The sequence below is a fragment of the Dromiciops gliroides genome, chromosome 1 (assembly GCF_019393635.1).
Source record: "Dromiciops gliroides isolate mDroGli1 chromosome 1, mDroGli1.pri, whole genome shotgun sequence".
Taxonomy (NCBI): Eukaryota; Metazoa; Chordata; class Mammalia; order Microbiotheria; family Microbiotheriidae; genus Dromiciops; species Dromiciops gliroides.
Genome location: NC_057861.1, coordinates 144,103,506 through 144,127,680, shown reverse-complemented (window position 1 = coordinate 144,127,680; position 24,175 = coordinate 144,103,506). Strand labels below are relative to the sequence as shown.

At 39.3% G+C, this 24,175-nt stretch overlaps 1 protein-coding gene across 1 annotated transcript in view; it reads left to right on the top strand.

Annotated features, from left to right (window-relative positions):
• The first annotated feature begins 5,544 nt into the window (after positions 1 to 5,544).
• Positions 5,545 to 24,175, top strand: part of LAPTM4B (lysosomal protein transmembrane 4 beta) — a 127,900-nt gene continuing 109,269 nt past the window's right edge. Inside the window, exon 1 of the mRNA XM_043976759.1 lies at positions 5,545 to 6,072. Coding sequence (XP_043832694.1) covers positions 5,974 to 6,072 — 99 coding nt within the window. The 5' untranslated portion in view covers positions 5,545 to 5,973. The remainder of the gene's footprint in view (positions 6,073 to 24,175) is intronic.

The following is a 24,175-nucleotide window of genomic DNA, read 5'->3' as shown; positions in this document are numbered from 1 at the left end:
CATAGCAATTACCAGGACCAAAAGGCCCTCCCATTAAGGTCTAGCTGGTTTCCCCTGATTTAGCACATTCTCAGAATGTGACTTGTAGTTAATTTATGATACAGTTTGCAAGTAACTGTTATGCCCCTTTGGTCTATGGCACTGTCTGTGAGTGAATTCTAGGTTCCCCTTTGCAATCTTACTTTTTTCTATTGTTACTTTATACTGGCTACTTATAAACTTACTGTACTAACTGGAAGGGTAGGGTAGAGTAGACAGTGGCAACAGAATAAGATGCAATTTTAATACAGTAGTGTAGTAAAAAAGTAGTGAAAAGCATCATCTGATTCTCTTATATAAAATAAAAGGAACTTTGTTCATTCACTGTCAGCTTTTTTAGCTTCCCCTCTTCCTTTAGCATTCGAACCTTGATTCTAGAGTGAATTTTGATGTGTTTCTAAATAGCTTGACATTACTGCCAAGTCTTATGAGAAATGGCATTCCCAAATGATACATTGCTCTCTCTAGGTAAAAGAATAGGATCCACTTACTTAACTAGGTGTAATCAATTATTCATTCATTCATGTACAAGTTTTTTTCTTATAATACATTTTTTAAACTCAAGCACTTGGTCTCAAAGACTTTATATTGCAAATATTCATTAAATCTCCCAGTTCTGAATACCTTTGGAGCACCCTTCATCCCCACCCCAAATCACTATCCCAACCTGTACTGGAAATTATAGGTTGAATCCCCCCAAATGTGAATAATACTCTTTCTCAGGGTTTTAAGGCATAATTCTTAAGGGCTATACTTCCAGTACTATTGTTCCTGAGCACCTACTGGTATGCTCATCATGAAAAATCAATCACTAGACAATTAGCTTTTAGAAAAAATATACTACTATATACTAAAGGTATACTAAGAAGGCATGATGAGAATACTTGATATAAAACATTGCTTCTAAACATGAAATGCACTCTCCCACAAATACATGCAGAGTTCATGAGTGGGAGGAAGTGTGCACTGCTTAAAGTGCAGTAGTGATTCAAATGTAGGGAAAATATGTGGCAAAGGGATAACTCTGGCATTGTAAGTCCCTTTCTCTCTTTGCATTGTCCTCATGGAATTTCCTTTACTGTACTCCAAGGTGTGTATCTAGAGTCCATAGCTGTCATTTCTCTGCCACAAGGGGATCAAACTCTTTGTTTTTTGTTTTTGTTTTTGCATGGGGCAATGAGGGTTAAGTGACTTGCCCAGGGTCACACAGCTAGTAAGTGTCAAGTGTCTGAGACCAGATTTGAACTCAGGTCCTCCTGAATCTAGGGCCAGTGCTTTATCCACTGAGCCACCTAGCTGCCCCTTGGGATCAAACTCTTTCAAGCTAACTTTCCTTGAGTGATTATTGCTCTGAATCTGTTTGTCCTTTCTGCTTCCAGTGTAGATTTTCCTGCTTCCACCAACCACTGCCACTCAGGCGGATGCAGCAGGCATTTATCTTTGACTGTCTATGGGACCTCTGAATCTCTCAGAATGGCAAGGCTGTCTGGGCACTTCAATCTTAGAATACCTAAGAAATAACAAACAGATAGTGACAGAGAAAGCTATGTGCTCATAGACACTCTGGTCAGGCATCCTTTCCCTATCTGGCTCTTAGGGAGGAAACTCAAAGTAGTCTTTTTGTAGCTACAAAGGAAAGAGGACAAGATAGGTGCAGGTGTCCCATCTTGCATAGCCACGGAGTTCTGGCCCAGGAATCCCTGTTCTGACTCTAGTAGCCAACTAGAGAAGTCTTATCATCACATAGTATAAATCCCTGAGTCATGATAGCTCACCTCAAACTTTCACTTGTCACGTTGACTAGAACTAGCCAGAGAACTAGAACTAGAACTAGCATATCTGTGCTCTCCAAACCAAGTATTAATAATAACATCAAAATAACAGTAATAATGATAATAAAAAGCTAACACATATAGCACTTACTATGTGCCCCAAACTATTCTAATCACTTTACAAATATTATCTTATTTTATCTTCACAACAATCTTGTGATGCTATCATAGCAGTGCTATATTATATTATAGTATATTATAGTAGGCACTTTCTATATTGTTACAGTAGGTGCTATTATAACTTCCATTTTACAGATGAGGAAACTGAGGCTGACTGAGGTTAAGTTACTTGCCCAAGGTCACATAGGTGAACTCAAGTCTTAATTGATTACAGTGGGCCAGGCAACCCACAATGCACCTTCATTAATCTTCCCACTTTGTACCACTCTCCTTTGATTGTTTCGTCTTCTCAAAAGATTATAAAAAGTTTAGCCTTTTGTGAACTCTGGAACGAGCATCTTCGTTGGACTAAATTCTGTGTTTGAATGCATTCTCCCTTAATGAAGAAATCAATCCTTTGATCTAACAAGATATTAGGAGACACCTTATTTTCCAGAGCTAAGGTCTAGCAAGCAAGATCAAAGAAAGAACTTTGAGAGTACTGGCTTAATTCAACACTATCATTTCCTTTTGTCTTCCCTACTTTGAGCATTAGAGGTGTGGAAGGCAGGGCAGGCTCTAAACATCCCTGCAAAAACAATGTCATAAATAAATGGGAATTTAAAAGGGGAAAGGGAGTTGGTTTGTGTGATGGAAAGTGAATGGTTATTTCATCCTGTGGAAAGTACCAAAAGGAGGGGAATGGAATAGTAGGAGGGAATTATAATAGAGCAGAACAATGAACAAAAGAACAAGAGGAAAGGAATCCAAATGGAACCCAAAGATAGTTGAAAATCTTGAAGGTGAGAAATGAAAATGGGGCAAGGAAATCAATGGGGGAGCTAGCTAAGAACTACAGTATAAGTTTATACAATGGAAGATAAATATTATTATAGTTGTCATGGCCCCAGGCTTTCAGATCCAGTGATACTTCATTTTACACAAGATTGTTCTTGAAAAGTTATGTGTGAATCGAACTTTGTGGGGGAAAAAAAGCAGGGGGGAGTTCTGTAGTTATAGGATCTCTTCAGGGAATTCTCTTCTAAAGAATCCTAGTCATTCCCTAATTATTCATTTCTCTCCTTTGTAAATCTGACTACATGTTATTACTATGATGCTGCTGCTGCTGATATAGTAGATATATCTTGAAACTCTCATGACATTTTTTTTTAAGTGAGGCAATTCGGGTTAAGTGACTTGCCCAGGGTCACACAGCTAGTAAGTGTTAAGTGTCTGAGGCTGGATTTGAACTCAGGTCCTCCTGAATCCAGGGCCGGTGCTCTATCCACTGTACCATCTATCTGCCCCCTCTCATGAAATTTTAAAAAATGTAGTAATGATTTAAAATCTAACTATCATGGAGACCTTTGCTTAGCCAGACACCACATTTCCATGAGACTATCTCTTCCACTGTGATTGAAAAGGGCAACTTGGAGAGACTATATATATATTTTTTCTTTGTTTAGAATTTTATTTTCCAAATTACATAGAAAAACAAATTTTGACATCAATTTTTTAAAACTTTGTGTTCCAACTTCTCTTCCTCCCTCCCTTCCCACCCCTCACCTCCAAGAACTCAAGCAATTCAATATAAGTTATACATGAGTAGTCATTGAAAACATCTCCACATTAGCTAGGTTGTAAGAGAAAACAGATAAAAACAAAACTTCAGATTAAGGAATTATCCAAAAAAAATGTGTTTCAATCTGTTTTCAGATACCATCAGTTCTTTTTTTGTAGATGGATTGCAATTTTCATAAGTCCTTCAGAGTTATATCGGATCATTGCCTTGCTGAAAATAACTACAGTACTTCCATCTTACACTATTGCTGTTATTTTGTATACAGTACATTTCACTCTGCTTCAGTTCATATAGTTCTTTCCAGGTTTTTCTGATAGCATTGTAAGGCACTAAAATTCTAGCTATACTATCTAAAATATAATGAGTGGTTGCCAATAAATTATAAGCTTTAGCAAGAGTATTTAAGTGTTTAAGTATTTATTAAAGAGCATTAGGATCAGAGAGAAAGGTAAAAATCTAACTATTTCTAAGAGACCCCATCATCTGACCCACCAAGGGGAGGTCAGGAACTGAAAAAAGAGAGGCCCCCCCCCCACCCCCAGCGTCTGCTTCCTACTTCATATTCTCCTCCCAGAAATGGGAGGCTCATCAAGTTGATTGGCTGGTAGTTTTGATAGACAGTACCCTCAAGCAAATGTCACTTCCCCACCAAGGACCTGACCACATGGCTTGCCCTCAGATACCTTCTTCTCATGGCAGAGCTTTCCTACAGTACCTCTCCAGCAGGTGGCATAATTCCAATCACAGCATCCTGTTCATCATAACTTTTATAAAGTACCTTAAATTTGACAAAGAATTTTCTTCACAATAGCCCAGCAAAGTAGGGACCATACATTTTGCCATTATAGTCAATCATCACAACTCTTTCCCTCCATCCTATTCCCTTCCCATGATATTTACTCTATTTTCTACCTTCTTTGACCCTATTCTTCCTCAAAAGTGTTTTACTTCTGACTGTCTACAACCCCCCCCCCCCTACTTTCCTGTAGGGTTAAATAGATTACTTCTCCCGATTGGGTGTGTATGTTATTCCCTCCTTAAGCCCACTCTGATGAGATTAAGGTCTTTGAGCTAATTCTGTGTTCTAAATTTTTCTTCCTCCCTCCTTCCTCGACCCTCCCTATGAAATCAAGCAATTCAATGTGTCATACATGTGCACTTATGCAGAACACCTTCACCTTCCTGGAGAGTGTTTTGCTTTTTACTGCTCCTTCCCCCAATCTGTCCTTCCCTCCTTCCCCTCTTCTCCGCCCTCCCCATCTCCTTTCCCTCAGGGCAAAAATCTATTACTATACCCACTTGAGTATGTATATTATTCCCTCTTTGAGCCAATTCTGATAATAAGGTTCACTCACTCCCCCACTCCTTCCCCCTTTTCCCCTCCCCATCCATAAGCTTTTTTCTTGTTTCCTTCAAGTGAGCTACCTCTCCCCAGTCCACCTCTCCTCTTTCCCCTCCCCCAGTGCATTTCTCCTACCCCTCAACCCTATTTTAAAGATGTCATCATGGGTTAGCTAGGTGGCACAGTGGACAAAGCACTAGCCCTGGACCCAGGAAGCCCCGAGCCCAAATCCTGACCCAGACATAAGACCCCCCCACCCCCCTGCTTGTTGGGGCGACTATATTAACATCTTAGTGTCTTCAAGCTATGCAACAATTTCCCAGTTTGGAAGCAAAGACTCAGAATAGACAGATGCGCCTATCGGAATTCCTTATTTTGGCCATCTAGCTGCAAAAACTGCACCAAATGAGCCCAAGCCAGTATTCCAGCCTAGATTTAAATACACACACATAGAAGCAAGTCAAAACAAGCAAAGGAAGAGGGGGAGGGGACTCCCTGTTTTATTGCAACCTTTGATGGTCTCTGGGAATTGCTGAGGGCTCAAAGATCATTTATTTATTTATTTTGGATTTGCCTTCCATCACTGGGTAACTGGCACAAGCCACCTAGTGACATCACAGAACCCAGACCCAGATTATGGTTAGCACTGGTCACGCGGTGTCGCTGGCTCCCTTTCTCCCAGGCCTTTCCCCTCCGCTCAGGTCCTTCCCGCTCCAGCTCAGGTCCTCCTTCTTCCCTCCACTCCCCACCCCCTCCCGAAGTCCAATCCTTTCCTCCGCCCTCCTTCCACCACTCTCTGGCTCTGGGAGTCCTGCAGCGGCTGCATCGTGAAACCTCAGTGGGTTTGTCAGCGCCCGAAAGGAAGGAAGGGGCGGGGGGAAAGAGGTGCTCGCGAGAGACCGCAACAGCCACAGCAGCTGGAGGTGGACAGGAAGGCAGGGGCAGGGTGTTAGCGTTCCGGCAAAGTTGGGCGCGCGTTTGCGGGAACTCTGAGCACGCGGGGCTGCGGAGCAGCAGCGATTGAAGAGGCAGTGGAGACCCCCTCCCGGCTCCCAGAAAACCAGGGGAGGCGCCCTGAAATGAAGATGAGCGCGCCCTGGACCCGCTTCTATTCCAACAGCTGCTGCCTATGTTGCCATGTCCGCACCGGCACCATCCTGCTGGGCATCTGGTACTTGGTAAGCTCGGAGAGGTGTCCCCTCGGGGTGATGGGGAGAAGCGATGCAACTGGAAAAATGGGGTGTCTCGGCTTCTCTCTCCCGCCCCTTTAGAGTTTGGGGTGAACTCTTCCTGCAGGTTTGCGGGGGGGCGTCACAGGTGGGAGTTCCACCTTCCTTCCCCCTAGGCTCTTCGTACGCCCTCCTTAACTCAAGGCGTCCTTCCCTTCTCAGACACGCAGGCTCCTCACTTTTTCCGAGGGAGGAAAAGGCGAGCGGGTGGCCCGGGGATGGAATGGGAAGGTGCACGGGGCAAGAGTAACTGGGATAACTGAGGCCGTGGCGGGCAGCGGGGGGAGGGGGGAAGGGGGAGAGAAAGGAGGGCATAGAAACATGTTAACCAGATGTCCCAGGGACAAAACAGGGGTTTTTAATCTGGCGGTCTGTGAACTAGTTTTTCTTTTAATATTTCGATATTTGCGTTTCAGTAGAACTGGTCTCTTTTGAAATCCTATGTGTTTTCTTTTATGCATTTAAAAACATTCCAAGAATGGGTCCACATGCTTCACCAGGCTGCTCCGGGGTGGGGTAGGGGGTGGGACATGACACAATAAAGGTAAGAAATCCTCGGAAAAAAATATAAGCCCTTCGGTCTGACTTAAAACCTAGCCCTGCATGTTTTCTTAGGTAGAGGGAAAAATAAAACAAAACAGACAAAACAAAACAAAAATCCTTTGCTTCCTGGTTCCTTGCTCTCAGAAATTACTCGACTGCTTTCTACTCCAGTGGCATAGCTATTTATTATTATTATTTTCTCTCTTCCTTGCTTTTTGTGCTCATACGTCAGTGGCTGTGGATTTCAGCAGCTCGAGCCGGGTCTATCCTGTGGACTGGGTGTTTCTGGAGATAACCCTCCTAAATGGTGTTATTATTAGAAACCTAATTCTCCCTATGAGTCAGTAATTCCCTTTGGTTGCGCTAACCTGTGGCAGGATCCTCTTTTCCCCTCTCCCTAAGTCATTCATCCCCGGGAAATCCTCTCCTACTAGGCAATTGGAGCACTTGGGCTTTTGGGAACCCAAGCTTCCCCTCGGAGAACCCGCATCTTGTTTTTGCATATGCAGCTTCTGTTGGATGCTCATTACAACTAAAGAGAGAAAAAAGCCAGACATTTCTGAGACAACCCCAGCTTGGTGATCAGGGGCTTTGTATCGCTAGAGCAGGTGAAAGAGTCTCCTTCGCCCCACCCCCCCCATTTTCCCTGTGAAAATGTATTGAATTCTCCAAATATTATTCACTTTGTTGAGGAGAATCTTTTTTTATCTTTTTCACAGAATCCTAAGGGCTTTATGTTGTAGAGGCCTTTAGAGAGAGTTCACAGAAGTAGCTGGACTTAGTGCGGGGATATGTCTTGCTTTAGGCCGGAGGATCTGGCATGCCTACTACCTTCATTGCCAGATTCCTGTCTTCTAATCTTGTGAGTTACTGATTTGTAGATTCCTTTCTGGTGGTGGAATTTTTAAGGGTTCTTATAATAATCTCCTGTATAGTTTTTGAGATTTCTTTATTTGTGCTGATTTTTCACAGGTTTTACAAAATACTTGAGGGGAAACTATCTGGATATTATTTACTGACCTTTTATCTACTTATTTTGGGAAGCCATTTTACACCCATTTATCTGTCTCCTCTCCAAGCACCTGAGATCAATTTTCCTTTCTCTTTCTTTTCCTAGTTAGCAGTGTAAACTAAGCTGTATTTTTTTTAACATTAGGGTACAACTCTATGTATTTTCAGGAGAGTTGAAAATACTTATGTAAAATCTCTAAACTGTCTAGGCTTGGTAGATTGTTTGCCTGCACCAACTCTTGTGCAAAAAGCTGAATCTGAGTCCACTGCATCATTGTTAGAACCTGGGGCATTAAAACTGGAGATGTACCCTGGGGCCATTTTTTAATAAAGTGCAAAAAACCATCTAAAGTTGCTTTGGTGAAATTGGATATAGAGCTTTTTACTCTAGATGAATTGTAGGCATAATTAAATATCAGTTTGCATTTTTAAAAATCTTTTAACACTAGTCATAGTATCCATGTCACATAATACAGACACCGGGCCTTGGGCACTGATTTCATGTCTTACTTATAATTAAATATGAGATTTAAAAAAGGAAACATTTGCAGGCATTCACAATCCTTTCTGCATTAACTATGGCTCCAGCTTTCCTTTTGAGTGAGCATATATTGTGGTCACACAATTATAATTTCTTGCCTAAAAAGCTTTCAAACATTTCTTCAGGATGTGTGGGCCTTTAATAGTGCAGCATGAATGCAGATAAAACATCATTGTGTTGGCTCAACTCTGACTTGTTATATGCCAGGAAATCCTTTAGATAATTAAAGGGAAAACTGAAGATGCATCAAATACAGTTCATATATTTATTTATATTAAAACCATACAACTTTGAACAGTCTTGGAGCCCCTTGGAAAATGAACAGATTTGTAGACTTGCAAGTACATGAAAGAATAATTTTTTAAAAAAATCTGGGGCACTGCATCAGACAAATGCACTACATAATATAGAGTTGTGATAAATCTACTTGAGCCCTATTAATAAGCTATTATCCAACAAAATTAAAAGTATCTATCTGCGTGATAAATAAGAGTGCCATGTTTTGTCTTGTAGTCGAACACTTCTCTATGGAAATCATTTATTGTTGGGATGGAAGTTACAAAATCCTCAAAAATCTGGATTAAGAAACAGGACCAAGGGGCAGCTAGGTGGTGCAGTGGATAAAGCACTGACCCTGGATTCAGGAGGACCCGAGTTCAAATGCGACCTCAGACACTTAACACTAGCTATGTGACTCTGGGCAAGTCACTTAATTCCAATTGCCTCACCAAAAAAAAAAAATAAATAAAAGGCAGGACCACCACAAATTTCTATCACAAAGTCCATTCACTAAAGTTCATGTACTTGATTCCTGGTAGAGCCTACAGGTCTTTACTCAGAACCCATATATCATTATTTTATATACAACGCTGATAGTTTGGTTAGCTGGTTTTCAACCTTTCCAGCCTTCCTTGCTGATCAATCAACAAATTAGAAAAAGAGAAAGGGAGGGAGAAAAGAAAAGGCAGTCATACTGTTAGCAGAGATAACTCTTGAGGGCAGTGCAGTAAAATAAGTGATAACACTAATGTTCCCAAGTCATTGCAAAAAAAAAAAAAATGCAGTAGCCTGTTTGGTTTTTTTTTGGCAGGGCAATGAGGGTTAAGTGACTTGCCCAGGGTCACACAGCTAGTAAGTGTCAAGTGTCTGAGGCCGGATTTGAATTCAGGTTCTCCTGAATCCAAGGCTGGTGCTTTATCCACTGTGCCACCTGGTTGCCCTAGGAGCTTGTTTTTAAAAAGGTGGAGAAGACAAGCCTGCCCTCTAAAATGATCAAACTAAATAATCTGGTTGTTTAAAGTGGGGGTAAATCTCGAACATTCAGCTGGCAAGAATGTCTCATTCGGACAGCTAGGTGGCGCAGTGGATAAAGCACCAGCCCTGGATTCAGGAGGACCTGAGTTCAAATCTGACCTCAGACACTTGACACTTACTAGCTGTGTGACCCTGGGCAAGTCATTCATTGCCCTGCAAAAAAAAAGAATGTCTCATTCTCTGATGATTATAGATAGGGGAAGTCACTCTGAAGATAGCAGCAATTATGCTCAAATGTGAAGGACTAGGCAATCAAGAGACCAGGTGTAATGCAGCTATGTGACCTCAATCAAATCACTCTATATTCCCAGCTTCATTTTCCTCATCTGTAAAAGGTGAGGATTGAACTAAATAATGCTTGAAGTCCTTTCCAGTTCTAACATCCTATATTTATAAGTAAATCAGTGAACAAAATGTCAAATATTCATTTAACTCATCTCCTTTGTTTTCCTCATCTGTAAGATGGGGATGCTAATGATCTCTACCTGTCAGATAAAGTATATTGCAAACCTTAAAGTGTTATATGAATGTCTATCCATCCATCCATCTAATCTATTTATTTTTAGATTGTTGGAGGGAGCATCCAACTCAGATGAAGTCATAGATCCAGCACTTAGCACAGTGCCTGGCACAGAGTAGATGCTTAATCAATATTTATTGAATTGAATTGAAGATCCTTTATTTGTATTTAACTAATACTTGTACTTCCTTCCACGTAGGATTGTTGTGAGGAAAAGGCTTTGTAAATTCTATAGTGCTATATAAATGTGAGTTGTCATCATTCACTTTACAAACATATATTCACTGCCAACTACTACTTTGGTACCCTTGTTATTGACTGAAGTCCCATCCTTAATGGACAATGACACTGCATTAGATTCCTTATCATTCTGATCATCATTAACAAGCCTTTTTTTGAGTGGCTCTTGTATATAAGGTGAGGTAATTTGCCAATGGAAATAGCAAGTCATCATCAATGGTGGGAAATGAACCTAGATCTCTACTGATGGATGACAAGTCTAGTTTTCTTTCCATTACAAGGTGCTACTTCTAAGTATAAGATGTCACCCTGAGGGAATTTACAGTCTAGTAGGGAACATAAGGCAGGTGGGAAAAGCAAATACCAGACCAGATGTTATACAGAGTAAATGCCAAATGAAGGCGACTGCAGAGAATAAGTGCAATGAGTTTATAAAGAGGATAAACATACTTACCTGGCTTTGGTATGTAGAGAAAAGATAGGCTTTTTTTTTTTTTTTTAAGTGAGGCAATTGGGGTTAAGTGACTTGCCCAGGGTCACACAGCTAGTGACTGTTAAGTGTCTGAGGCCAGATTTGAACTCAGGTACTCCTGACTCCAGGGCCGGTGCTCCATCCACTGCGCCACCTAGCTGCCCCAAAGATAGGTTTTTGAAAGGGAGAGGGACCACAGTCCAGTGGAAATAGCATTGGCTCTATAGCAGCCAGGTGGCAAAGTGGATGGAATACTAGGCCTGGAATTCAAATCTGGCCTCAGACACTTACTGTGTGACCCTGGACAAGGCACTTAACCCCCATTGCTTCAATTTCTTCTTCAGTAAAATGAGCTGGAGAAGGAAATGGCAAACCACTTCAGTATCTTTGCCAAGAAAACCCCAAGTGGGGTTACTAAGGGTCAGACATGACTGAAAGAGCTGAACAACACCTATAGTCAGAGGACCTAGTTTTGAAATCTGCCTTTGATGTTTATTACCTGTGTGATCTTGGATAAATCATTTCATTTTTCTGGGTATCATTTTCTCACATGTAAACTGAGGGAGCTGGTCTAGATGGCCTTTGGAATCCCTTCCAAATCTAAATATATAGTTTTATGATCCAGTCAATTGAACAATATTAGCAGGAAGAGGTAGAAGAGTAGATGGCATGAGATGCACAAAGATGTCATTTATGCCTGTTGCTTAGCTAGGTGGTACAGTGGATGGAATGCTGGGCTTGGAATAGACACTTCCTAGCTGGGTGACCCTGGGCAAGTCACTTCACCCTGTTTGGCTCAGTTTCCTCATCTGTAAAATGAGCTGGCGAAGGAAATGGCAAAACCCACTCCATTATCTTTGCTAAGAAAATCCCAAATGGGGCCACGAAGAGTCAGACAGAACTGAACAACATAGTTTATGCCTCTTACTATTCATTTTAGGATGCTGTTTCTCCTTCACATATTGATTTATTTTTACTTATTTAGAGGTTTCAAGAAAAACTTTAACATTTTGGGTATTTTAATAGATCATCTCTGTCCTTCTGCCATAGTATTATTCTGATGCCTCATTGTAACTTGGAGATGAACCTGGATCTTTGCTGGTTATGTCAGTGAAGTAGCACCGACACTCTAGCAGGTCCTACAAAAACTAGAAAGGTTACAGGAAGGGGCCTGCTGATCAGCTTTGTGTGCCTGTCCTCCAAGGACCAGGCTACCTCAGTTAGAGGGAGAAGGGGTTCACCAACAGATTATCTTTAAGGTGATGAATTTTTTGACAATAGTAATTCTACCAAATGATAAAAGAATTTGGAACTTTGTTCATGGAGGGAGTGTCTTCTGTTTATGAAATTATAATGGGTTTTGGAACATTGAATTATTTCTTTGCTTAAATCAATCAATCAATAATTATTTTAAAAAACTACTAGATGGTAGCAAGTTGTTGTTGTTCAATTGTTTCCAGTCATGTCCAACTCTTAGTGACGCCATTGGAGGTTTTCTTGTCAAAGATATTGGAATAGTTTGCTATATCCTCCAGCTCATTTTGCAGATAAGGAAACTGAGGCAACCAGAGTTAAGTGACTTGTCCAGGGTCACACAGCTAGTAAGCTAGCTAGGTAAAATAGAATATACTTTTGTCCCTTATAAAGGGTAAGAAAATTAACAAATCTGGGCAAGGTGCTATGAAAAAACTGAAGAAAGAGAATTTGTGTCCTCCCCAGTAATATTATAAATCTTAGAGCTGGGGCAGACATAATTCTTTGTATCCCTTACATTACCTAGTACAGTGAAATATACAAAGCAAATATTTTTTTGAATGGATTAATGAAGCATATTTGTCAGATCATAGAACTAAAGCAGGAAAAGGCATTACAGATTAGCCAGTCTACTCCCTTAATTTTACAGATGAAAAAAAACTGAGGACTAGACCAGTGAAATAACTTGCCCAAGTTGACACATTTTTAAGCTTCTAAGCCAAGAGCTGGACCTAAGTCCTCTGACCCCAATTTACTACATTATACTTAATATAAGATATAGAGTCCCTTACCCTCTTAACTGTCATATAAATTTATATAAGGTAATCAATATAAGGGCATAATGAAGTTTTAAATTATGAATAGAATAATCTATTGTCTTTTCACTTCTCCCTCCAACTTCCTTTACAAAACCTTCCTTTTCATCTACACCATGTCCTCCAATACCTTGACCCCTCAATTCTCTCCCAGGCTATCTCCCCTGCACTAGCCATTCTCATTCTTCTTTCCATCTCGGCTTGTTGGTAAACCAGTTCAACTCTACAATGTTCTCCTCTTGAATCCAAACCCCCCACCCCCATATCAATGACTATGCCCAAGCCTCAGCCCTGGATCACTCCCACCATCCATTGCCTTTGCTCTTCTATACACATGCTGGTGAGTGAAGGTGGAAAAAGTCATGCAACTTTTTTGACTGGGTCCTCTACAAACTTATGTTACATAACCTCAACTAAGGTCTCACTGCTGCTAGGTAATCCAATTTTACCTCCCTTATCAACTCACTATCCCACTCTCCAACGAGGCTCTTCCAAACCTTTTTATTCCTCCTCAAACTTCCCATGGCTCCATTTCCCCCCATTCTCTAAGTGGAGAACCTTGTCTCATACTTTATAGAAAAAAATGAGGCCATTCAGTGTGAACTCCCTCTTTTCTCCTCTTCCTCATTTCCTGTCACTTAGGTGCCTTTGGCCACTTTGTCCTCCTTCACTTCTGTTTTACATGATAAAGTAGTCTTACTCCTTGCCTAACCCCTGTACTCATGAAGTGATCCCATTCCATTCCATCTCCTCCTCTGTCATCCCCACTCTATTACTTTTTAAAATTTCTCCCTGTTTAATTTTCTACTTCCTGCAAACATGTCCATTTGTCCCATATTCTGAAAAAAACTCTCACTTGATCCTTCCATCTTCCTTAACGATTATCTTATATCTCTTCTGCCCTTTGTGACTAAACTTCAAAAAGGTTGGGTACAATGGGTGCCTCCACTTTCTCTCCTCTGTCTTCTTAACTCCTTACAATCTGGACTCCAACCTTCCATCCCACCAAAACGGCTCTCCCCAAATTTATTATCTCTTAGTTGCTAAATCCAATGTCCTTTTCTCAGTCCCCATTCTCCTTGACCTCTCTGTATTCTTTCACATTACTGATCACTGTCTTCCTTCATTTGCTTCTCTATGAGTTTTTATGATATCGTTCTCCCTGGTTCTCCTTCTACCTATCTGACAGCTCCTTCTCTGTCTCCTTTACTGGATCCTCTTCCAGGTCACACCCTCTTAATTGTAGGTTTTCTACAGGTTTCTTTTCTAGGGTCTTTTCTCTTCTTCCTCAATACTACTTCATGTGATGATCTCATTATTTCCCATGGATTTAATTACCATCTCCTATGCTGATAATTTTCATATCTACCTTATCTGCCCCAGTTTCTCTGATGACTTCCAATCTTAAATCTCTAAATGTTTTTCAGACATCTTGAAATGAATGTCCAGTAGACATCTTAAACTCAGTATGTCCAAAACAGAACTCATTATATTTTTCCCCAAACCCTTCCCATCTCCTACCTTCCCTATTACTGTAGAGGCAACACTATCCTTCCAAGCCCATAGGCTTGTAATCTAGGAGTCATCCTGGATTCCTCACTATCTCTCATCCTCCACATGCAAGCTGTTGCCAAGGCCTGTCAGTTATACCTTTTCAACAACTCTTGAATTCACCCCCTTTTCTCCTCTGACACTGCTACCAGTCTAGTGCCCCCATCACCTTACACCTTGATTATTTCAATAGCCTGCTGGCAGGTCTGCCTGCTTCAGGTCTCCCTACTCCAATCTATTTTCCATTCAGCCATCAAACTGATTTTCCTAAAGCACAGATCTGACCATGTCACCCCTTACAAAAAACTCCAGTGGCTTTCTGTTACCTCTAGGAGTAAGTGCAAAATGTTCTGTTTGGCATTCAAAACCCTTCATAGGGGCAGCTAGGTGGCGCAGTGGATAGAGCACCGGCCCTGGAGTCAGGAGTACCTGAGTTCAAATCCGGCCTCAGACACTTAACACACACTTACTAGCTGTGTGACCCTGGGCAAGTCACTTAACCCCAATTGCCTCACTAAAAAAACCAAAAACAAACCCCAAACCCTTCATAACCTAGGCTTCCCCTACCTTTCCAGTCTTTTTCTATCCTATTCCCTGATATGCATTCTTTGATCCAGTGACACTCACCCCCTGGCTGTTCCACACACTCGATCCCTGGGCTGTGGTCATTTTCTCTGGCTATCTCCTTCTACTCTAACTACTGACCTCCTTGGTTTCCTTTCAGTCCCAACTAAAATTCCACCTTCTATAGGAAGCCTTCCCTAACCTCTGTTAATTCCAATGCCTTCCCCCAGTGCCTGTTAATTATTTCCTGTTTATCTTATGTATAGCTTGATGGATACACACATGCATATATGTTTGCATGTTGTCTCCCCCATTAGATTATAAGATCCTTGGGAGTAGAGACTGTCTTTTGCCTATTTTTGTATCTTTACTACCTAGCACCTTTTTTTTGAGGCAATTGGGATTAAGTGACTTGCCCAGGGTCACACAGCTAGTAAGTGTTAAGTGTCTGAGGTCGGATTTGAACTCAGGTACTCCTGAATCCAGGGCTGGTGCTTTATCCACTGTGCCATCTAGCTGCCCCCATAGTAGGCTCTGAATGAATATTTATTGTTTGATTATTGATCAATTGAACAGAATGATTTATGATTATGATTCTTTAAGAGGTAGGAATCTTTTTGACTAGGTCTGTGTTTAGGGCTAAAATTCTAGCTAAACTGTCTAAAATATCTAATGAGTGGTCGCCAATAAATTATAAGCTTTAGCAAGAGTTAGACTTTTAAGCATTTATTAAGGAGAATAAGAATTTGGTAAAGAGAGAGAAAGGCCTAGATTCCTATCTATTAAAGGGAGAGCACATTCCTAGCTCCCTTCTCCACCAGAGTCCAAAGGAAAGAGAGCGAGACTGAGCGCCAGTCTCTTCCTTCCTCCTCCCACTAGTCCGCGTCACTTCCTGACGCCAAAGAAAAGACTCCTGGTCTTGCCCTCAAAGACCTTTGCTTCATGGGCGGAACTCTTCTACAGTAAGTCTCCAGCAGGTGGCGTCATTCCAATCATTACATCTGGAAGGGTCTAGTGTGAAATAAACTGACCATACCTCTGGATACTTTAAGTAACAGCAAAAGTTCAACAGTTGGTTGATCTTGGGAAACATTCAAGCTTCTGGAGTTTCCAGGTTTGGGAGCTTCTAGAAGAAGAGAAAACCCTTTTTTTTGTGTCAAAGGACAATGAGGATGGTGAAATGGATGGCATGAGCCTAGAGGGAGTATTCTACTCTCACCTTGTCCCCTATTGGCTGTGTCATCAGAAAAATTGGACCAGCAATAGAGAACTCATCCAAATGGCATCAGAGAATGACACACATGTTAAACATGGATCCAGAAGGACGAAGGAAGATAGCCATCTGAGGGAAGAAATAGCTTTAAGGAATATGACCCTTTGTACTAGAAAAGAATGCAAACAATGGACCCAAGAAAGTGCTTCCAAGACCAGGAGTTGTGAGTTCAGTGTTTGGCCAAACACATTCTCTATACATGTGTGTCACTACCATTATACTCTAAATTTGTCTACTCCTATGGACCTATTTGCACTGGTGGGAGAGGATGCCTCAGGCTTTTGGAGGTAGGAGAAAAAATTTACATACTCACTGTTATAATTAGATTTTATTTTTGGGGTGGGGCAATGGGGGTTAAGTGACTTGCCCGGGGTCACACAGCTAGTAAGTATCAAGTGTCTGAGACTGGAGTTGAACTCAGGTCCTCCTGAATCCAGGGCCAGTTCTCTATCCACTGCACCACCTAGCTGCCCCCTATAATTAGATTTTAAAAATGTTTTCACTGTATCACCTTAGTAAATACCTTGGCTAAAAGCTAATTGTGGTTACTTGGCTGATAATAAGTAGGAGGCACATCATGGGGGCTTGTGAACCACAGTATAAGAAATTCCAGTGACCCTTAGCATTTCCTCTACAACTCTCCAGTTAAGTAAGAGTGATCATCCCCTGGGAATCTGGCACACCAATATAAGTTAGAGCTGGCAAAGTAGGGGGCTACATGAGTAAATTTAAAAATATTCAACACCAGGACACAGAGTATTCCACATTATTTAATTGGCTTTCTGTTTAATACTTTCTGATGTCTATTTATGTACTATTTTTGTAGGGCATCCCTTATACCTGTATTCAATGCTGTCTTGAAATTCCTTCAGAGTCTCTATCAGGTGCCCCCTCTTTCTTACCTTGCCTCTGTCATTCTCTGCCACAAGCTACAAGCAACTCTCCCTGTCACATTTGGGACTTACAGTCTTAAAGTGGAACTTGGGCTTTGAGAGGTTTGGAAGCTTGTCCATAATCACACAACTAATAAAGATCAGAAGTAGGACTCAAACTTAGGTATTTCTGACTCAAAGGGTGGCCTTCTAGCAGCTATGCTATGCTGCCTCTTAGTACTTAGTAAATGCTTATTGGATTGAATGGAATTAACTTTAACTGTGACATTTTTGTAGTTTGAAGGGATATCTGTTATTTAAGATACTAATTAATAATTTATTTTAAGCTTAATGATTGCTTTCATAGCCTACTTTTCTTTAAAAAATATTATGTTAAAGGCATTTTAATGTAGAATAGAGCAAGGAAATTAAAAACAAGCAAGTCTGGAAATTTGTCACTGTAATATTTATATATAATTGTTAATGCTCATTTAATATCTTTGGACAAAGCTTGGCCATTATCTCATTATTCCAAAGTCCTGGTTTAGTTGTAAGTTTGAGTCAAAAGTGTGACTATGTTCCCTAAATTTCACAATACTAGACTGCATATAACATGTAAAAACACAATGAAGAATGACTGAAGAATGTTTTATATGGATGGTATTTCATATCTTTTTTTTTTCAAAAAGAGATTTTTGATTAAACATCCCCGTCTACAGCTACATTTTAATCAACAGCAATGAAAGGAGACAAAAAATAAGGATGGAAAAAGCCTTATGCTCATCTCTTTTATTGTTATATATGAAATTTAGTGGGCCTAAACCTATAGAAGTCAGTCCATCTAATCTTCCTATTATAAACCTATAAAAATCAGCCCACTTAATCTTCAAATTCAAATCTTGTGTGGTCATCTATATTTTTCCTAAACCACTTTTCTTGACCTATTTCTACTGTGATTAATACTTTAACTAATTTTATTTAATTAAATCATTAAATAATTAAAATACTAATTAGCTATATTAGTTAATTTTTTTGAGGGGGGAGGGCTGAGGCAATTGGGGTTAAGTGACTTGCCCAGGGTCACACAGCTAGTAATGTCAAGTGTCTGAGGTCAGATTTGAACTCAGGTCCTCCCGACTCCAGGGCTGGTGCTCTATTCATTGCGCCACCTAGCTACCCCTAAATTAGTTAATTTTAATGAATAGTTTGTATCATTTTCCAAAGATAAAAAACAAAGTAAATAGCTAAAGGCTTAGTGATTTGGTGATAAAACAGCTAAGGAAAGGAACTGTGAAGTTATAAAATATTGTGAAAAGACTTTGTTAGTCACACCTGAGAAATACATATATACATATATACATTCATACATATACATGCAGGTATACACACACACACATATATATATATATATATATATATTTATTCATTCATCCATCCATTCATTCATTTTTTAAATTTGGTTAAAGATTTTATTTTATTTTACTTTTTGAGGCAATCAGTTAAGTGACTTACCCAGGGTCACACAGCTAGTAAATGTCAAGGGTCTGAGTGTAAATAGACTTTGGAGAAAATATTCAAATTTAAGTCAGTAAAAATTCTGCTTAACTGTCTTCTTGAATATTGTTTCGACTCACCAGTACGATGCCTAGTACCCTGCATATAGAAGTCACTTAAATTTTTGTTGCTTTGAATTGAATTCTTATTTTTTTTCTATGCCTGATATTTTTAAACTTAGAGGATTCAGTAAGCATTCTGAAGTATCAGTGTAAAAATGAATAGCGGATTAATTAAAATTGTTATATAGAAAGCATAATGACCTGAATATAAGTCACTATTTGTAACAGATATTCTCTTCACTAGTTTCTTGTTAGAATAGTTGATGAGGAATAATGATTGAGAGAAGTCACCCATTTTCTAAGTTATCCAGCACTGATTTCTTTTAAAATAAAAGGTGGTAACATAGTCAGATACTGACAATCTCAATGAAGAATTTTTGATTACCTAGATCCATAGTGATGAATACTTATGGAAATTTTAAAAGCCTGTCTAGGGAAAGGAGCTGTCCAGCAATTCAGCACAGTGACTACAAAACATTTCTTTGTTCTATAATACATTCTTATAAGTTACTATAGAATGATATGTAATGATGACAGGTAAGACTTCTTTGTAAAATCATATATAAAATAAGTTCTATTTTCTCCCTTGACACTTTTCTGTTTTAGAATTATAAAACCATATTTCAGTTCTTCTGGGGAAGTATAAGCTTGTAGTCTTTAACATTGGGTTTTAATTTTATCCAAATGTCTTTATTTTAGGGGAAAAATAACTTTAACCCATAATTAGAGTCTGCTATGCCTTACTCTTTGATGGTAGGAATAATCTAAACTAATATAGAAGTCCACAGCTATTTTTTCCTTTATCAGAAGTAAAAAGCAAAAAAAAAAAAATGCTGATAAAAGCATTAGTTTTAGCTCTATCAATATATCATCATAGACCATAAGCTTCCTGAGGGCAAGACATATTTGTTTTTTATTTGTATTCTTACTACCTACACATTGTAGGCACTTACTATTTTTTTAAGTTAATTCCTCATTTGGAAGATGACTAGATTATGTTTTTTCCAAAAGTTTTCCTAAACAATGGTTCTTCAATCTCCCTTCTTCCTTATAAAATGAAAGCACTGTTTTAGGTCAGGGGGTTCTTAACCTGGGTTCTGTCAGTTTGTTTTATTAAAATATTAATTTCGATAACTATTTTAATATGGATTGATTTATTTTGTAACAATACATATTTTAGTTATACACATTTAACAACATAATTCTGAGAAGGTATCCATTGGCTACACCAGACTGCCAGAAGGATCCATGCAAGGGTGTGTTGGAGCCAGAAAATACCATCTGTGCTGATTGTGTGAGCAGTTAGAGCTTGGAAATTATGAAAACCTCCTGATTAATTAATTAATTAATCAATCAATCAATGGTTTTATTATTTATTTATTAATTTATTATTAATTTATTGTTTTTTTGCCTGCCCAGATTTAAGAAAGCGATAGAAAAAATGGTAGTAATGCAGTATAGCTTAAAAGTACGTTGAGAGTACATTTTAGAGAGCTGTTTGTTAAACATTTTCTAGCAAACTCTTAGATCCATGACATAAAAATGATTAAGAAACCTTGTGTTGGATGATCACTTAGGTCCTTTCTAGTGCTGACATTCAATTCTTCTATTCTACAGAATACTCACATGATTGTTCAGTTTTTCAGGCATGTCCAGTTCTTGATAATCCCGTTTTGGGCATTTTCTTGCCAGAGATAATGGAGTGGTTTGCCATTTCCTTTTCTAGCTCATTTTGTAGCTAAGGAAACAGAGGCAAAGGGAGTTAAGTGGCTTGCAAAGGTTCACACAGCTAGTAAGTGAATGAGGCTAGATTTAGACTCACAAAGATGGGCCTTTCTGATTCCAGGCCCAGCACTCTAGACACTGAACCATCTAGATGCCCCACTTACATAATTAATGGAAAGTATATAGTAGTATAGGTAGAATGCCCAAGAGGCTCATTCTTCACCTTTTCCACTACCATAAGCAACAAAAGAATATTCCTTAAAGCTGTTAATAAAAACAGAGGAAAAATGAGTACAGATAACCTAACTACCTTTGACAAAATGAACGTTTTTCTTTATTTTCTTGGGTAGTTTTTTGTTTTGTTTGTTTTTGCGGGGCCATGGGGGTTAAGTAACTTGCCCAGGGTCACACAGCCAGTAAGTGTCAAGTGTCTGAGGCCGGATTTGAACTCAGGTCCTCCTGAATCCAGGGCTGGTGCTTTATCCACTGCGCCACCTAGCTGCCCCTTCTTTATTTTCTTAAGTAAAAAACAGAAACCAAAATCTTAAACTATGTGGGTGGCATAGTGGAATGAGTGCTCAACTTAGAATCAGGAAGATCTGAGTTCAAATCCTGTCTCCAACACCAGCTGTATAACCTTAGGTGATGTCCTTAACCACAAGCTGCCTCAGTTTCCTCATCTGTAAAATGGAGGTGATGATAACACCTACCTCCCATGGTCATTGCGAGAATCAAATTAAATAATATGTAAAGCTCCTTGAAGATAATAAAGCATTTTGTAAATGTTAGCTATTGAGATTATCATCAATCACCATCATCATCCCAAATGAAGAAGATGTCACTATTCATTAATATAAAAAGTGTCATATAAAATTTTTTCAAATACAACTAGCTCTTCCAAAATTTGACTGGGCATATCTATATAATATGCTTAGTTTGAGGTGTGACTCAAGTGAACAGATGCACAGTGACTAATTTGCAACAATCATTATGATACCCATATTTAATGGTCAGAGGTTCTGGGAGTTTTCATTTTCTTAGAATTTCTTTTCACAAGGGCCAGTGAAGTATTCTCCAGACATTACCAGTCAGATTGTGAAAACCCTTCTGATGTACCTTTTTTGTCTCTAAGCTTTTGAAGGCTTTTCCTTCATATCCGACATCAACACTGAAACAATTAGGAATTCAGTGCCCTGGCAAGCAAGATTACATTTTTTTTGGAGGGTTAAGTGACTTGTCCAGGGTCACACAGCTAGTAAGTGTCAAGTTCTAAGGTTGGATTTGAACCCAGGTCTTCCTGAATCCAGGGCTGGTGCTTTATCCACTGAGCCACCTAGCTGCCCCCAAGATTAAATTTAAAGTTACAATGTGTATCTTTTTTCTCTACCAATAATTATTAACCAATTGCCTGAATTTACTTTAATTCCAGTCCAGGACCTCTTTTTACAATATAGAAATGGAATGGATGCCCAATTTAAATAAACACAATTGCATCTTAATTTTTATTTGATGAAATCAGTTATTTAATTATTCAGATGTCCTATTTTTAAGCACACTCTGGATCAACTCATGCTTTATTATTTTATCTTAAAGGCTCACCCCTTTACCTATGTCATAGGAAAAGATCTTGGCAATTATCTGCTCCAATATCCTTATTTTGTAGATGAGAAAACTAAGGCAGAGAGATTAAGTAACTTGTCTAAGGTCCCAAGAAGACTATTTACATTCTTTTTTACAAGGTCTATTCACCAAATCTATATACTTTGTGATAGCTATTTGATAACCTCTATCACTCATTCATTCAATAATCATTTAAATAGTGCCTACTAAGTGTTAGGCTCTTGAAACCAGGAAAGTAATTGGTGAGTTATATTACTTTTTTACATGCCTTTCCAACTGATTTTCAAAATGAAGTTGAGTGATAATTGTCAAAGCCTAACCTTTATTGTAAAGAAAGTTTTCTTTAAGGGCTTAAAAAAACCAAACCTCAAATGCACTATATGCTTAGTTATTTAATTTATGGTTGTTTTGAATAGGCTTAAGTTAAGGGAAAGAACAGTATATCAGAAATAATGTTGGGTTTGAATCCCAGCTCTGTATGACTATGGACAATTCAAAAACTGAGCCTCGGTTTCTTTATCTGCAAAATGGGATCAATAATATTCATACTACCTACCTGGGAGGGGGGGGGGTTGTGAAGAAGATTCTTCATAAAGTAGGGTATAAATATGAACTGTTTATTGAATTGGATTGTTTAAGCTCCTCAGCTTCTCTTTCATTTTGGTTTAAGGCTGTGAGCTGAGAGTGAAGCACTAGAACTGAAGAGAGGATGTGTTAGGGCATGGCACCACTCGAATTAGAGAACAGAAGGTGAATTTATTTATATATGGAAACAACGATGTCAAAAAACCAGGGATAGGTGATGCCACAGGAACATTTTGCAAATACAAGAGGCACAGTTTGTTCATGAAGTTCTAAAACAGGAAAAAGCTAAAATGTAACTGAACACTGAGAGGGAAATAAATACCCCCCTGTTTTTTCTTTCATTTTCAGAGAGGGGAGGGTCCTTATGTAATCTATACCTTCCAGTTCTTACCATCTAATCAGGCTTTTTAAAAAATTGAGTTTTATTTTATTTTCAGCCCTAAATTCTCTCCCTTCACCCTCCCTCCTCACTGGAAAAGCAAGAAAAACAAAACCAATTATAAACATGTATAGTCAAGCAAAACAAATTCCGAGTCTAAAATTCCATAGCCATGTCCCCCACCTTCCCCAAAAAGATATGCCTCAATCTGTCATCTGAGTCTATCAGCTCTTTATCTGGAAATTGGTAGCGTATTTCATCATGAATCCTCTGAAATTGTGGTTGGTTGGTCATTTTGTGTCGATCAGAGTTCTTAAGGCTTCAAAGTTGTTTGTCTCTATAATATTGTTTTTATATTGTATGATTCATTGTCCTGGTTCTTCTGCTCATTTTGCAAAGCATCCATTCATACACAAGTCTTCCCAGGTTTCTCAGAAACCACTCCACTCGTCATCACATTATTCCATCACAGTCATACACTGCAACTTGTTCAGCCATTCCCCCAGTGATGAGTGCCCCTTCAGGTTCTAATTCTTTGCCATCATGAAAAGAACCAACATAAATATTTTTATACATATGGGCCCTTTTCCCCTTTCTTTACCTCTTTGGTGAAGAGACCTCATCTAATTAGTTTTTATGCTTAGAGCTTAATAGTAATGATGATGATGATGATGATTAGCATTTTTCTGGGCGGGGCAGTGAGGGTTAAGTGACTTGCCCAGGGTCACACAGCTAGTAAGTGTCAAGTATCTGAGGTCAGATTTGAACTCAGGTCCTCCTGAATCCAGGGCTGGTGCTCTATCCACTGATGATGAGTATTTTAAGGTTTGCAAAGTACTTCACAAATATTATGCCATTTGATTCTCACAACAATCCTGGTAGGTAAGTGCTATTATTATTCTCATTTTATAGATGAGTAAGCTGTGGCAGACAGAGGTGAAATGACTTGCCCAGAGTCACATACCTAGTCAGTATCTAAGGCAGGATTTGAATTTATGTTTTCCTGACTCAGTGACCAGCAGTCTATATGCGCTTTGTTTATGTACAGTAAATAGACTGTAAGCTCCTTGAAGGCAGCAACTGTGGTTTTTAAAAAATACATATTATTTGTTTCATCTTTTCATCCTTGCCCATAGATGGCATTTATTGAATGTTTC